Source organism: Pteropus vampyrus, unplaced genomic scaffold (genome assembly GCF_000151845.1).
Source record: "Pteropus vampyrus isolate Shadow unplaced genomic scaffold, Pvam_2.0 Scaffold79, whole genome shotgun sequence".
Taxonomy (NCBI): Eukaryota; Metazoa; Chordata; class Mammalia; order Chiroptera; family Pteropodidae; genus Pteropus; species Pteropus vampyrus.
Window position 1 is genome coordinate 6,227,462 of NW_011888860.1, and position 15,557 is coordinate 6,243,018.

The 15,557-nt window shown below is 32.6% G+C and overlaps 1 protein-coding gene across 1 annotated transcript in view; it reads right to left on the reverse strand.

Moving 5' to 3' along the window:
* GABRA4 (gamma-aminobutyric acid type A receptor alpha4 subunit) overlaps positions 1–15,557 on the reverse strand; it is a 57,723-nt gene that overhangs the window by 31,658 nt on the left and 10,508 nt on the right. The window contains exons 6-7 of the mRNA XM_011362825.1: positions 14,643–14,795; positions 8,313–8,572 (exon numbers count right to left, since the gene is read on the reverse strand). Coding sequence (XP_011361127.1) covers positions 8,313–8,572; positions 14,643–14,795 — 413 coding nt within the window. The remainder of the gene's footprint in view (positions 1–8,312; positions 8,573–14,642; positions 14,796–15,557) is intronic.

Below are 15,557 nucleotides of genomic sequence, written 5' to 3' on the forward strand. Positions count from 1 at the left end.
GGGTAAAGGGGGTCAAATTTATGGGGTAAGGGGGAGAGTGAGGAGGGTAAAGGGATCAAATATATGGTAGCTGAAGAAACTGGACTTTGGGTGGTAAACACACAATAGAATGTATAGATGTCAAATTATAATATATACCTGAAAATTATATAATTGTATTAACTAATGTTACCTCAATAAGCTTACTAAAGAATGAATAAACAAACAAACAAACAAACAAATAAATAAATATATTTTTAAAGAACCATTCTCCTTCTAATAAATTTCTAGTAAGATAAGCACATCTTAAAGAGTATTAAGCACGCCGGCATTAGTTATAGAGAGTGGATGAGTTTGTGGTGACATAGATTTTTAACTTAGAAGGGAATTCAGATATAATCTTGCCTAACTTCATCATCTAACAGATAAAGAAATGCAAACCCCAAAATTGGGTAATATGATTGAATCTACACTAGAGAAGGAGAGTTGAGACAAAATCCCTTTATGCCTCCTGCTTGTTTTCTCTAGGCAAGAAGCAGTACCATGTATCTGAAAATGTCCAAAATACTTCACCAAGTCTCATTTTCCTCAACCACAAAGTTATGTGTATAGCAACAAAACAACTCATCCTGGGTATGTATATGTATACATATATGCATATAAAATACCTCATATGTATATATGTATAAAGTAACTACTTTAAATATATATATATACATATATATGGCATATAGCAGACAATAAATAACAATGATGATGATGATGCAACATGCTACCTCTCCAAAATCTATATACTGTATAAATATTGTACAGTTTATTCCTCTGCCATAATATTTGTAAACAGATAATACATGAAAATAAACAAATTTATTAATAATTTGTGTCTATAACACTCATAGACACACATTCCCTACACTATATTATATTAGATTTACAAAATGCCTTACTCCTTTCTTGAACACTAGCTAATATATCTAGCTTTCCTAATGTAGCATTAAAATTATGGCGTTTCCCTTCCAGAGAAGGAAATAGCCTGAATTTTCAATCACAATGCTAATGTTGGCATTTTTCTTCCCATGTGATTACCAATAATTACCAAAATACACACAATATTGTTTCAGTAAGCTAATACAATTGATTGTTTCTCCTCCCATTGTCATTTTAAACAATATTCCTTAACTTGTCACTTTTTTCATTTCAAAGAGTAATATGAAATCCCAGCTTAACTCTTTTAGATATAATTTATCATTACCTTCTCTACATCTTCTTCGCAGTATTTTGCACATTTACATTATTTAATTATTTGAAATTAATTATTTAATGTCTACTTCCCCATTACTGTCAGATCTACAAAAAGAGTGAGCACAGTATTCCCAGCATACCAACACTTAATAGGTGTTCTATGAATATAATAGGTTCCTAGTATGTAATAGAATAGATAGATCAGTATTTCAGTAGACAGATTTAAGGTAGCAATGAAGATTTGAGAGTAAATTTACACTACCATAAGCATACTTGAATTATTTTAAAATCAACACTCAGCCTATACTTCTATAAACTAAATATAACCACTCACACGATTAATAGCCTGTCTCCTTCATGAGACTAATTTCCTAGATTTTGTCTTTGAATCTTCAGTGCCTTTCACGATGATGAGTATATGGTAGTTGCTTGGTAAACTCTTGTTAAATGACCAGCTGAGATTAGTTCTCATACGTTAGCAACATGATAATTTCTTATGAATCAGGACAAGGTACATAACAAAACTAACAGATAAAAACATGGCTGGAGATAAAATAATTCTGATATTCTTGACACATAAATCACACACTTTAATAATTGTGTGATTAAACAATTACTCATTGCCTAAAGAGCATTATTAACTACAGAACATTCTGTACTGAAAAAGGTATGGGTTTCAAGAGGTACAATTTATTTAAGATTTAAAGAATGTCATTAAACTACTGCCACAAACACACCGAAATGTCAAGTGAACTGACAGTACTGCATCATGTCCTTTTTCAAACTGCCAAGGAAAGAGATTTTTAACTAAGTTAAGATATGAAAGAAATAAGGACAAGTGGAAAAAATGAAAGTTTTTTTGCATGCTAGCTTAAACTATTTAAAAAGCAGCATTTCTAAGAGGAGCTTTGAGAATGATTGAAATGAAAATCTGAAACTGACCTAGTTTGTACACCCTGTTAGAACAGAATGAAGTTTATATATTACCAACCGCTGGGAAATCATTGTTTTTAACATTGATATCTTTCACAATCACTGGAATCTGTGCAGATGATATGACTAAAATGACCAAAAGACAGCAAACTATGCTTTCATCATAATGCACAGCTGAACTTGTAGGTTTACTGATGCCCTTTTTCTTTCTTTAACTTTCAAAGCATCTTCCTCACTTCTCTCTCTCTGCTCACTGGCTAAGTCCAACTGCTGACAAGTGAGTCTCAGAATGTTAAGAATGATTATCTGCTGTTCTAGATGCTCACAGTGACCTCGCTCTAGTTCTCTACTTAACATCTGCCTGATGTTAACATTTTCTCCAGTAAAAATATTACATAAAAGACAAATGTTTTTGGAAATTGGTGATAAATATATTGGTTTTTAGAGGCACCACATTTCCTACTGTCTGATTTCTATAGTTAGCTCATTATAATCCCTCGATAAACAACTATGACTATTAAACACTATGCTACCTGCTGTATGAGAAAATAGAATGAAGCCATGATCAGTTTTTTAAAGAGCTCATTATTTAGCTAGGTAAATACAGCAGTTACATGTGAAACAGTTCATGCAAAATATTTCCAGATATTATAAATGATAAATTATATAACATGTACTTTAAATGTTGAAGATACTTAAAGGAATAAAGGATAATAATACTCACAGCTATTACTTACTGGATACTAACCACTCTGCTCTGTACTTTATATGCATGAAGTAATTTACTCCACACTATAAGCTTTTCTGGTAGGTTCTATTATTACCCCCAGTTTGTAGATGTGGATCCTTGAGACCATATCCTTGAGATCTTTGAGATGAGTCAGAATGAAGCAAATATGAAAAATAAGGCTAGAGATTGAAAAAATGGATAGTAAAAAAGGAGATTCCCATGAGTGCTCTTGAATTATGGAATTCAAGGTGTACCTTGAATTATTTATATATTCTGTTTTTATACCATCTTTTTTTCTTAAAAACCCTAAGCAGAGCAAATAGTTATTTTATTTTAGAAGCATCCTTGTAAGAATCTATGAATGCTTTAAAATTGAAAAGTCCATGAAGAATAGTTACAGTGAAATAGAAATAGACAAAGAAATTAGGCAGATGGGAAAGGAAAGGTAAGCACTGAAATATGCACTTGTAGTTTGAAAAAAGTCATCATTATCCTAAGATAGGAGAAAATGTCCTACTATGGAAATTTTCACCTATCTAAACTTGAGCTAATTAGCTTCTTAATTAAACATGCTTCATTTCTCTTCTCTATCCTAGTGACTGATGCCATCTCATCCATCTAATCCTCCATTTCCCTCAGTCAAAATTGCTAACCAGTTATTAAGGCTTAAGGCTTAAAAGTATAGGGTTTGCTGGTTTGGCTATGCCACTTACCAGATAGATGACTTTGGGAAGATTACTTGATCCCTAATTATTAATATACTTACTGGTTAAAACATGGATAAAAATAGAACATATTTTACAAGATTTTAGAATTAAATTTTATGCACAATATTTATAAAAGTTCTTATTACTGGCACATACAAAGCATTCAGAATATTTTGCTATTGTTATTTATTAACAGAAATGTGAACAAAAGAGTGTGTTGGGCTGATCCACATATATGTATATATTCATATTCTAACGTCTATTCTTTATAGACATCATAAATTAAATACTACAAAGTACTGTTTAAGAGAATAAGGTCTGCATTCAGACACAGCTGAACTAATTTAAGTATAGGGTTTACCATTTCTTGAATACATCACTTAACAACTGCAAGCTTTAGTTCTTCATCTACAAAATAGTTATTGTGAGCTTGAAATAAAGTAACACATGTAAAACATATAACATAGTACCTAATACAATTTAAGAGCTCAAGTAATGTTAGTTATTATATCATTGAATTTTTTCACAAAATCCAATAATATGTATACATTAATACATACTTTCTGACTGAACAAGGACTATAGAATATATTTTTCAAATAATTTTTAAATCATATTTTTATTAAGAAATGTTCTTTTCATTTTATAGTTATTTATTTTCCAAAACATCCTATTAGTCCAAATCATCTGCATCAGTGAGAGACTGGGTACTCTAAGAAGTAGCAAGGGTATGGAAGGATAGAACCACAAGAATGGGGCTCAACTCAAACATTGGAAGGATAGAGTCAAAAGCAGAATCAAGGAAATGCTGAGCCAAAACAGAACAACTGTGTTGCCTCCTGAGATGCCCAAAGACATACTCAAGCCGCCCATAGCTGCTCTTACAGTCTTCTAATCAGCACTTTCTTCTTGCTTAATGAATATTGCATAAAACATAAGCTTTCCAATTCCCAAAGAATAGAAACTTCTGCCAGGCCATTAACAGTCCATAGGTCACATATGGTAACAATGAACCAAACCGCTAGTGAGCTCATTAAAAGGACTGTCGAATTACCAAATGTCCTGTAGACTCTGACAGCAATTCCAGAGGAGTTTAAACACATTTTAAACAAAGCCAGTATTAACTGAATAAGCAAATAGCCACAGAAGTTGGAATGCATATTTGAAAAAGCAAATTTCACCTGCTTGATTAAAATCTCTACTGAAACTCCAAACCCTATAAGATTTTTATAATATTTCTTTCCAGTAACATGTTTTAAAATTTTGCTCTTGGCCCCGAAAAAGCCTTGCTTCTCCAATTCTTTCCTGTCCTTCAAGTTCTTGGAAACAACCATATTGCAATTCGGCTTTCTATTGCATCGACAAATAAAACTTACACTTCTGGGCATTTAAAAAAATGTTTTGCTCTTAACACACTATTTCCCCTTCTTGATTTCCTTCAATGACAACTGACACTTCAAAGCCAACTGTGCTTTGGCAGCAATCTGGAATCAGGAGGAAGGGTAGGCCAACCCATTAATCATCATCTTTAGAAGACAGACATTTTTCAAGTAAACTGCTGTGGAGATCTAAGTTATTACACATACATAGTTACGCATTGTAGAGGACATAAAGCATACAATGTGTATTTTGACAACATTTATTATAAAGTTCCTTGCCAACCCTTAAATGCTGTGACTCTATGCCCTTCACAAACAAATTTCATCTTCTTGATCTTGATTATGCCATTCGCGCACAGCATGTGGCCCATGCTGCCAGCAGGAGTTACTGAATCACAGTGGACTTAACCAATTGGATGTGTTCAATCAAGCATTTGCCAGTGATGACAATTGCTGTAGTCATTAAGAGATATGTATCAAGGAGCAAATAGATTACTGGTTTTCTTCTCACCTTTGGAAATTCTTCAGAATAGTGTTATTCTGATTAAATGGTACTTTCAAGTATATATATTATTCCACTGTAACACAAGTGCAAGGAGTCTCATCACTTTGCAAAAATGAAAAAGAGAACTATAGCAACTCACTATAAACAGAAAATATGTCTCTATATCCAAATCTTTGAGCAGTCCTGGGTCTGGTGGGAGTTAAGAGCTACATGGAAGAGTCAATATATTTTATAATTTCAAAATTATTTAAAAATTATAAATAGAAATATCTTCTTTTAAAACTTAAAGTTAACCACTAGTGATATAAAACTATTATGTAGAGCTTCCAAGTTATATGAGAAAAGGAAGACTAATGAAAATTTAGCAATCAAAATGTATTACAAAACTTAATATTAAAAATAATATTTTAAAATATTTAATCAGACCAAAGAGAATTAAAGGAAAAAGCATTATATAGGACCATAAAATGGTTATTTTATGAGTAAATGCATGGACTAATGTGGAAATGGAGCAGTTATAGATCTTTGCATGTTGACTCTCATAGCATCAAAGTATATAAAACAAAAATAGTTAAAATGCAAACAAATTAACACAATCTTATAAAATTAGTGAGAAAATTTTTCATATCATTTTTGGCATTTGAAAGATTGAGAAGAGGTGAATGATTAAGAGGGTGAAATAATAATGTTTTAAGTGAAATTGATTTAAAAACTAAAAATCAACTTCTTTTGAATTGCCATTAAATATTTGTAAGATTTCAGCAACTTGAGGCTAATGAAAATGTCAATAATGTTTAAATCTGTACAGGTAACATTTCTGAACACGATGTGATACAACTAAAAATAAACAGTGGAGCTAAGTAAACAAACAAAATCCCATTTGAAATTTTAGTATTATCTTTCAAATAATTCTTAGCTTATAGAGAAAAATAGCAATAAAACTGAAGAATATTTAGCAAATAATTATGATAATATCATATATCAAAAGTCATGAGTTATAGCCAAAGCTACATGCAAAGGAAATCTTATTGTAATAAAGGAAGCTTTAGTATCAGATAAGAAGCTGTGAAAATAAATTAGTAAGAATTAAACTCAACAAGATAGAAAAAGAGTAAAACATTAACCTGCAAAAGGCGGAATTAAAATAAATTATGAATAATTAATTTAAAAACAAACAGTGAATAAATTCATATATCCAAGACTTGATATATGTTTTTAAAAGAACAGTAAATAGAATTATTCTGCCAAGAGGTCTAACACAACAAAGCAAAGAAAATTAAAAATTAAAAAAAAACAGTAAAAGGCAGAGAGGCCTTCCTATGGGGAATGGGAAAGAGAATTAAACTACAGATAATCAGGTTTTTATTTTTTTACTGAAAATGGTATACAAAATTTATACTAATAAGTTTGAAAATCTTGATGAAATGATTTCCTTTAGAGAAAAATGTAAACTGTTCCAATTTATTTAGTGGAAAAACGACAATTTTTCTACCTATTCAATGCCATTCTAGGAGAATCAGTTCCCAGAGCCATGTAGGTACAGAGCTAAAAATGGTAGAACCCTAAACAGTTAATCCCTGATAGTGCGAACACCTAACCTAATCTCTGGGAGGACTTTCCTGACCACCTATATTCTGAATGGAATCCGTCCTTCTCACAGTGCTCCAGAACTTCCTATATCCTTTGGCGCTTCAGCACTATCATAGCACTATCACTATCTAACATGCCAAGAATTTTACTTTGTATGTTTTAAAAACCGTCTGTCTCCTTTTTCGTGTCCTACATACCTAAATGAAAGCTCCACAGAGTAGGTTTTGTCAGGTCAGGGGTGGGATGTATATTCTTGATTCTCAGATCATAAAAAGGGTCTGGCACATAGTTGGCATTAAATGTCTATTTTTTAAATGAATGAAACAAAGAAAGAAAAATGAATGAGTAAAAGAATGAATTATTACCTATAGAGAATAAAGTTGATCATTGTATACACTTTGATTTGAGCACATGCAGACAAAAGGAATTTTAGACTGCCTTTTGTGGTAACTACAATAAAGTGTATAAGTGACCACAGACACAGTTGATCCAAGAAGAGAGCTGAGTAGAATGAAAGTAAAAGAGAGAGCAGAAAATCTGAGGAGGAGGAGGAGAAGGAGGGGGAAGAAGAGAAGGAGAAGGAGCTGCCTGTTTCCTTTCTTGTTTTCATAACTATCTTGCTATTTTTATATAACTAGAGGCCATAAGGAAAATGTCACATGTATTTATTTTTTTAATCACAGAATCACTAAATGCCCAGTGTAAATTACAGTAGCTCTTATTAGGCTTCCACATTCTTTTAGATTGTCCCTTTAGAACAAGAACTCTCAATCTTAGATGTATATCAACTACAACTATGGATCTTCTTGTTTATTGTTTTATCTTCTTCTTTAATACAAGGACACAGGTCCCACCCAACCCCATGGGATAGTTCCAATGTGGGGCCATGTTAAGAATAGCTGCTTTACTTTGTTAAACAAACTCTACTAAAATGCTTTTCCAAACTACTCAAAGATATCCACAAGTTTTTCCTAATAGTAAGATTTTATGCCTTTCTGTCAAAAATATTTAAATCTGAAAAGAACTTTCAAACAACCAGTTCCATCTGGCTCATCCAGAGCTGTTTAATTTTTAAGCCATTACTCACAGTTTTAGAGTTTAAATTTATGATTATCCTTTCATATTTTTCTGATTTTTAAATGACTTACAAATTTTCATTGGGATATTCAAGTTCTCAATTTTTCCCCTGGCAAAGTAAATTTGATCAAGAAACTGAAATCTTAAATTGAAGGAGATTAAGTCAAATACCTGCAGAGGTGCTTCATGATGTTTTTCTCTCAGCATGGGGGCAGCCGGAATTTCCTGGACAGCTTTTGATGTCTTCCTTTTGGCTTTTTGCATTTGAATATTGGTAAAATAGTTGACAGCAGCAAACTCAATAAGGGCCGAAAATACAAAAGCAAAGCAGACAGCTATGAACCAATCCATGGCCGTAGCATAGGACACTTTGGGCAAAGAATGCCGCGCACTGATGCTCAGCGTAGTCATGGTGAGGACTGTGGTTATTCCTTCAAAGCAAAAGGACGGAGACAGAATACTTGACCATTACTTCTATGCAAAACAAATAAACACACAAAAAGTCCTAAGGATTTGGTGGGGTAGGGGTAAGAAAGTTGATAATAACTCAACCCAAACATTTTTGATAGAAGATTCTAATCCTAGTGGTTCAGTGAAATTAACATAGGCCTTGGAGTGGGACAGATATGGTTCAAATCCTGGCTCTTCTATTATTGACTCAGTGTACCTTGGATTAAGTTATGAAAACTCACTGGGCTTTAACACCTGTTGGGTTTGCAGTAAAGATTAAAAGTATGTTGGGCACCTAGCATATATATGTTGGGTGGATATTAGTATCTGAGCTGATATATCTGAGGAACTCAACACACATGCCTAACAGAAAGTGCTACTCATTGAAGCACTGATTCTCAACCAGAAGTCGGAAGTTGGTAGCATTGAAAATTGGAGCATCAGAATTTCTGGGGTAGACATGGCCTATGGCTCTTAAGAATCACTACCATAAAAAGCATAAATTATAGATACTTAAAATCTTTAACTAAATATTACCTATTGAATTAAAATAACAAATTTACTAGTTTTGAAAGACCTTAATTTATATCAAATAATAAATGTGTATTCCCAGAAAAAATATATTTCTAGAACAATTTGGCTTTAAAAATATAGACATCTACCACCCATCAATTTATGGTTGAGAGGAAAGTATTTAAAACAAGAATAGAGGTACTTCTCTTCAATCAATAGGCTTCTGAATCATATCACTTCCAGGAAAACCTTCTCCTCAGCCTGGAAAAAGGTTAGTTCCCATTCTCAATGGAAAAATTCCACTTGTCACTGGAACTATAGAGACATGAATTATTTAAGGATGCTAATATTTGTATAGTTGCTCCTTTCTGCATCTTTACCTATCCGTATACCTAATCCATGTTATCTAGTCAAGCTTAGAAATTTCTATGGAGATTTGCTATATCCATTTAAACTTATTCTATATAATGCCTAGAAGAGCTCCTAAACTGACACACCCAGGTGTTTGGGGATGATGATGATGATGATGACAACAATGATGAAGGCATCTAAACTATATATTCTAATCCATGCCAAATCCTAGCTGAAAGCCAAACAATACATGTTAACCTGAAGAGATAGCCTCATGTAACAACAAAGCAACAGTAATATTTTGATTTAGAGAGAAGTCTTATTGTCTCCTCACCTCAGCATTTAATTATATTCTACTTGTATTGTATCATAATTGCTCCGTTATGTAAACCTTGTTTCTACAACTTGATTGGTTGGGTGTTGCCTCCGTAAGGGCAGACATGTCTAACATTGCTTCAGGGTTTACCTTAATATATCACATAGTGCCAGGCACATGATAAATGCACAGTAAATAAAAACTCATTTTTTTCAGCTCCTCATCATTTTCTCTCCAGTCCCTTCTGAATTGCCAGTGTTTTAGAGCATGAAAAATTAGAGCAATTGTGTAGTGTATGAGCTATAGATCTTTAAAAAACATTCCATAAACTATACAGAGAAATATAAGAATGTGGTTGTATTCTCTTTTTAAAAAAGTTTGATATTTTTAGCATTTTATTAGTAAAAATAGGTTTTAAAATGTGTTCACTTGGTCAAATATATAGATACCTAAATATATATGAAAGTGCAATATTGTAAATTTATTGGACTTCATGTCAGAAAAAGACCTTATAAATTTAAGTCCTCCATTTTAAATCTCAGAAAAAATGTCATCATTTCCATGCTGGTTGTGAGATAAAGTGAATAAACCCTAAATTAATTTTGAAAAATTTCAGCTACAAAGTTTTAATATAAATAAGTTTTTGTTATTATTCATAATAATTTAAGTTTAATGGCCTGTTAAGTATTCAAAAATGTTCTACAACCTTCTTAGGTATATTTCCTCTAATATCATAGGAATTATGCTGAAAAGACTTGAAAATAAAATATGAACAGTCTAAATAAGAATATTACTCAGAATTCAGAAAATTCTACAGAGACCATAATAATGTGATAACCAAAAATGATACTCAGACTCAACTATAATCAACTTAAGATTCCTCAAGCTGCTTTGAACATTTTTGGTAAGAGAACGACTTATCCTAAGGACCAGAAGTAGTGTTCTTCATCTTCTCCTATTATCGTATAAAGAAATTTCCTTATTAATGTTGAGTAAGCAAAATATTAATACAATTATTGAGCATGAACCCAAATATTATTTTCTGATTATTAAAAGGGTAGATCACCAGGGACATGAAGATATTCAATGATGCTATGTACATAGTGCAAAAAAATGTTGCCTATGTGACCAGTTTCCATTTCTCTTTCATTGTTTTGAATCAACTTGATTTTAAAGTTTGTATAGCAGCCCTCCAGATATTATGGTTCATATTTTATGACTGTCCACAAAATTAGGAAAGTAACTGTCATGAACAATTAGCTAAGAGTTTAAAGTGGCCATAACTTTAGACATTAAAAAGTTATGGCTTCTTGGAGTTAAAATTTAAAGAACTCTTAGCACGACAGGGATGTGCTTATTTCACTAGCTTTAGGTGGAGCATTTGGTTAAATAAATACCAACATATCAAACAGATGCCAACCCTTCAGATAAGAAGCCATGCTTTCTCTGCATCTAGGAAGACAGTGCATATGTTGTAAATGGTTTAGCTGGCAACCACCCCTGAAAACATTTCAATAACCATAAAATATTTTTGACATGTTTAAGGAGAGATGTCAGTGCCTGTTTTTAGGATGCTGATTATGTACCATATTGGTTGGCCCAAGAGCTGGGAGAGGAAATGTAATAGTAGGCTAAAACTGCACACGAGAGTAAAATTTTGGCTGCCCACTCCTAGAAAATGAACCAGTAATGATTTAGATGTGCCAGCTGGCATTTACTCAGGTTTAATGTTTTACTATACTGGAATAATTAGAAACTTAGAGGCATAAAACTTTGGAGATAGAGGGTCTTTGGGGAGAATTTAGCTCTTTACTTCTCATGTTTACACTTTTTTTGAGGGAGTTTTGTTTTTTTATAATCTCTAGTAAATACCTAAGTAAAAAAGAAAATGAGAATTAAGAAAGATAAATACTAGCCTAGAATTAAATTTTTACCTAAATCTCATATGAAATAGATTGCTAAGTCCCCTCAAATACTTAAAACTTAGGTGCCTTAGGAAAATACTATCTAGAGCTTCACTGAAGTTTAATTATTACCATTTTGACATACCTTAGGCCTTTGAAGACTTAATTATTGGGCATAATTTACCTGGTCAATCAAAACCAACAATTCGGTACATGAACACATGACAGAGGCAAATGTTACATTTCAAATGTTAAATGCTATCCACAAAGTGTCTTTAGACATATACATACAACCTTACTCAGCAGCTCTGGAGTTTTCCACAAGGCCCCACACCATACCCTCTGTGAAGGCAGAATGGCAGAGTAGAAATGGCAGAGTTCCCAAAGTTAGATAGAAACTGTTTTCGATCATCACTTTTAAGTATGTGACTTTATACAAGTTCTTTAATCACTCTGGGTCATTTTCCTTACCCATAAATAGTAATAAGCCCTGCCTCACTGAATTATTGTGAAAATTAAATAAGATGATCCCTATCAGCATATGGCAAATCTTATCATCATTATTAGTGGTGTTACTAGTATCCTTACTATATGCTACTTAATTTCCTTACAGTTTCTTATCTGGATAGGAAATGTTGGATAGGTACAGCTGTAATAAATGCTATCCCTCTCCACAGCACTGGACGTTTCTATTATTTGGGGACATGTGAGACAGAAGAGTGGCTACAAGTTTGTAGTCAATCAAGAAAGTCTTCAAAGCTTATCAAGCAATCACAATAACAATAAAATATAGAGAACATATACATTACGGTATCAAGTAGTGATTCTCAAATGAGGTAGATGGCAGCTTGAACACCATAATAATAAATGACACTTAAAAAGTATTTTCTGTGTGGTAGGTATTGTTCCAAGTGCTTTATCCAAATTAACTCATTTAATCCTCAGGGCAACCCTGGGAATTTCATCCTGTTCTAATACATGAGGAAACGGGCAAAAGAAACTCACTGAGGGTTCACAGCTAAAAAGTGGTAGACACAGGGTTATAACGTAAGCTGCCTGGCTCCAAAGTCTGCCCTATGACTCTGTCACCTCTTCATTAGAGGCACCAATAATAATTCCATATTTTCTGTTTTAGAAGTTCTGTAGGACCATAGAGAAAAGATGATAATATGTATACAGGTGATTTCATTTTCAGCGATGCTAGTTTCTGAAATGTTAATGTCATTTATACTAAGGACTGTGATCTGGTACTCTGCCTCAACAGATGCTTTCTGCCCAGTCAGGCTGCTTCTAAACATGGTATGTAAAGACTCAAGCTTAGTGTGAGCACTAAATGAGATAACGAGCATAAAGAACTTAGCAGTGTGCCTGGTATTATACAATAGAATGGTGTTTTCTTAAAAACAATTAAAAATCGAGGAAATCAAGTTAGAACAAAATAAATCTCCCCTACATAAGAGAAGTATGAGAGAGAGTCAACGACATGTCCTAAGTGCTCCATGTACCCTGTAATGAGTTGCTGGACATAACTCACTAGTCTATGAAGAAAAGATATATTATCGCAATTTTGTGAATGGTGAAAATACATGGCAGATTCTGGTTTTATTTTATTTTTATTTTTCAATTTTCATTTTTTTTATTTTTTTAATTTATTTTATTTTTAAAAATTTATTTATTTATTTTTTTAATTGAAGAAATTATTTAAAATTCTGGTTTTAAATCCCAATCTATTGTAGTCCAAAACAGATTTGTTGTTTTCTCTCTTTCACAACTATTTTTAAAAGTTAAAATGTATTCAATACTTGCAATGTGCAGTTATTTTTTTAATTGAACGCTCACAACTCTGTGAAGTAGTTTATACCATTGTACATGCTCACTGCCTTCCTGAGGTCGCATCCTGCTCCCAGCATTGACCCTTTGTAAGTTTCCCCAGTAGGATTCCAATACCTTCTCTAAGATTAAATGGGGGAGGGGGATCTATGGAAAATATCCCCACATTTAAGTCCACTGAAGACACTAAGATACCCTTATCATCAGTTCTCTAAGAGGGAGGTGGGATGAGAAGCTCACGTTCCTCCCTATTCCTTCTCCCCAGCATCCCTTCAGCTCACGTGATAAAAGCAATTATACCACGGCTTTAACCCTAACCAAGTAGAAAAAAGCAGAGGGAGACTGACATCTCCTGTGAGGACTGTACCTCCATTCCAGAGCAATTCTGATCATTTTCCTTCTTATCCCACTACAGAATGCTTTTGCTACTCACAATCAACATAATAAGAATAGAGAAATATATTAAATTAAATAAAGATCATTATAACTAATTTTTTATTTAAAAGCAGGTCTGACGTGTAAAAGACTTGCCAAACAGTTATAAAAATTTAAAACTCATGTATTCTGGATTTTTATAGTTTAAAATGTGATATGTAGAAAGGCAATATAAAAACAAAAAGAAAAAATATGCTGTGCTCAGAAAAGAAATGTAGATAGAATGTAACAATGAGCTAATAAGTTAAGCATATAATACCTTCCAACTAAATGCATTTAAACCATTGCATTTTGCTCCTCTTCAATAAAAGGCAAATTATTCTAAGGCTTTCATATTCGTTCAGCCATGACTTTTATTTGTTTTATTTTAAGCTCCCAGTGCATTTCATTTTAATGCTTAGATATGATTTTAATTCAATTACACAGTATTAAGCTAGGAGCTCCAGATTCATGCTTGCTCTTTACCTGCCTGGTTGCAATAAGAGAAAACTGACGGGGCCCCAAAGGAAGGGTGAACAGCCCAAGCCTTATCTCTTGGTATTGGCTAGGTAAAAATGAAACTTTATATGATTCTTTACTCAGTATACCCTAATATATTACTGTTTAATATATTCTTAGAAATAATATCTAAGAGCTATTCTCATGAAATCATGAACAGAATGTAATATGAATAAAAATACCCAAGAAATGAATTGCAATTACCAAATACGGTCCTAGCTGGAACTGATTCTTTATTTATCCAGAATGAGACTTGCGAAAGAATCACTGTCATAATGCATGGGATGTACGTCTGAATCATAAAATAACCCATCTTCCGTCTGAGGTGGAAGTAAACCGTCATAACAATGTATTCACCTACAAATAAAGCATGAGGAAATGTGTTATTGTGCAGCCAATTTTTCCGGTGGCTTCATAATCATATTTCAGATTAACAAAAATCATTCTAGGCAAAGAAATTATGTGTTGTGCATAGAAAACAAGCATGGAGAACTATGTAGTTTCTAACTAGGGGGAAAATGATATTGAATATCATTACACAGAAATATATTTTTTGTTCTATGTAGCGATTAAGCAATTTAATAAATTAAGCCCTAACTTTAAAAATATTCTTTTAGTGCTTTCTATTTTAAAGGTCTAGTACTGTGAAAGAAGTTAACATCTTTTGAGAAAAAAATTTAAACCTAACTTTTATAGAAAATCTCTAGGAAAATGTAAATACACATGCACAAAGCTTAATTTTAGAAATAATTGAAATACACAGATAAACATTATATATACAATATGCATAAGGAGACTTACTTACTGCCTTAGTTTTAGGAAAGAGCTATATTTCTAAATGTTATATAATATGAAGAAAAATAAAAAGGGACATGTATAACATTCAGCAGTATATAACATCTCTGAGTTCAAGCATGTTATATTGGCATTTAGAGAAAAACTAATAAGCTAATAAGCAAAATGAACCATAAGATTTTTGGTAGTTGCTGATAAATGTTTTTAATGTTATATCTGAAAGGAACATATTAAGAGAGTTACTTAGGAAGCAGTAGCCTTATTCTCATTCTATGAAGCCCAAGATTCAGAAGCCTCAAATCCTACTTGTTTCAAACTTACTTG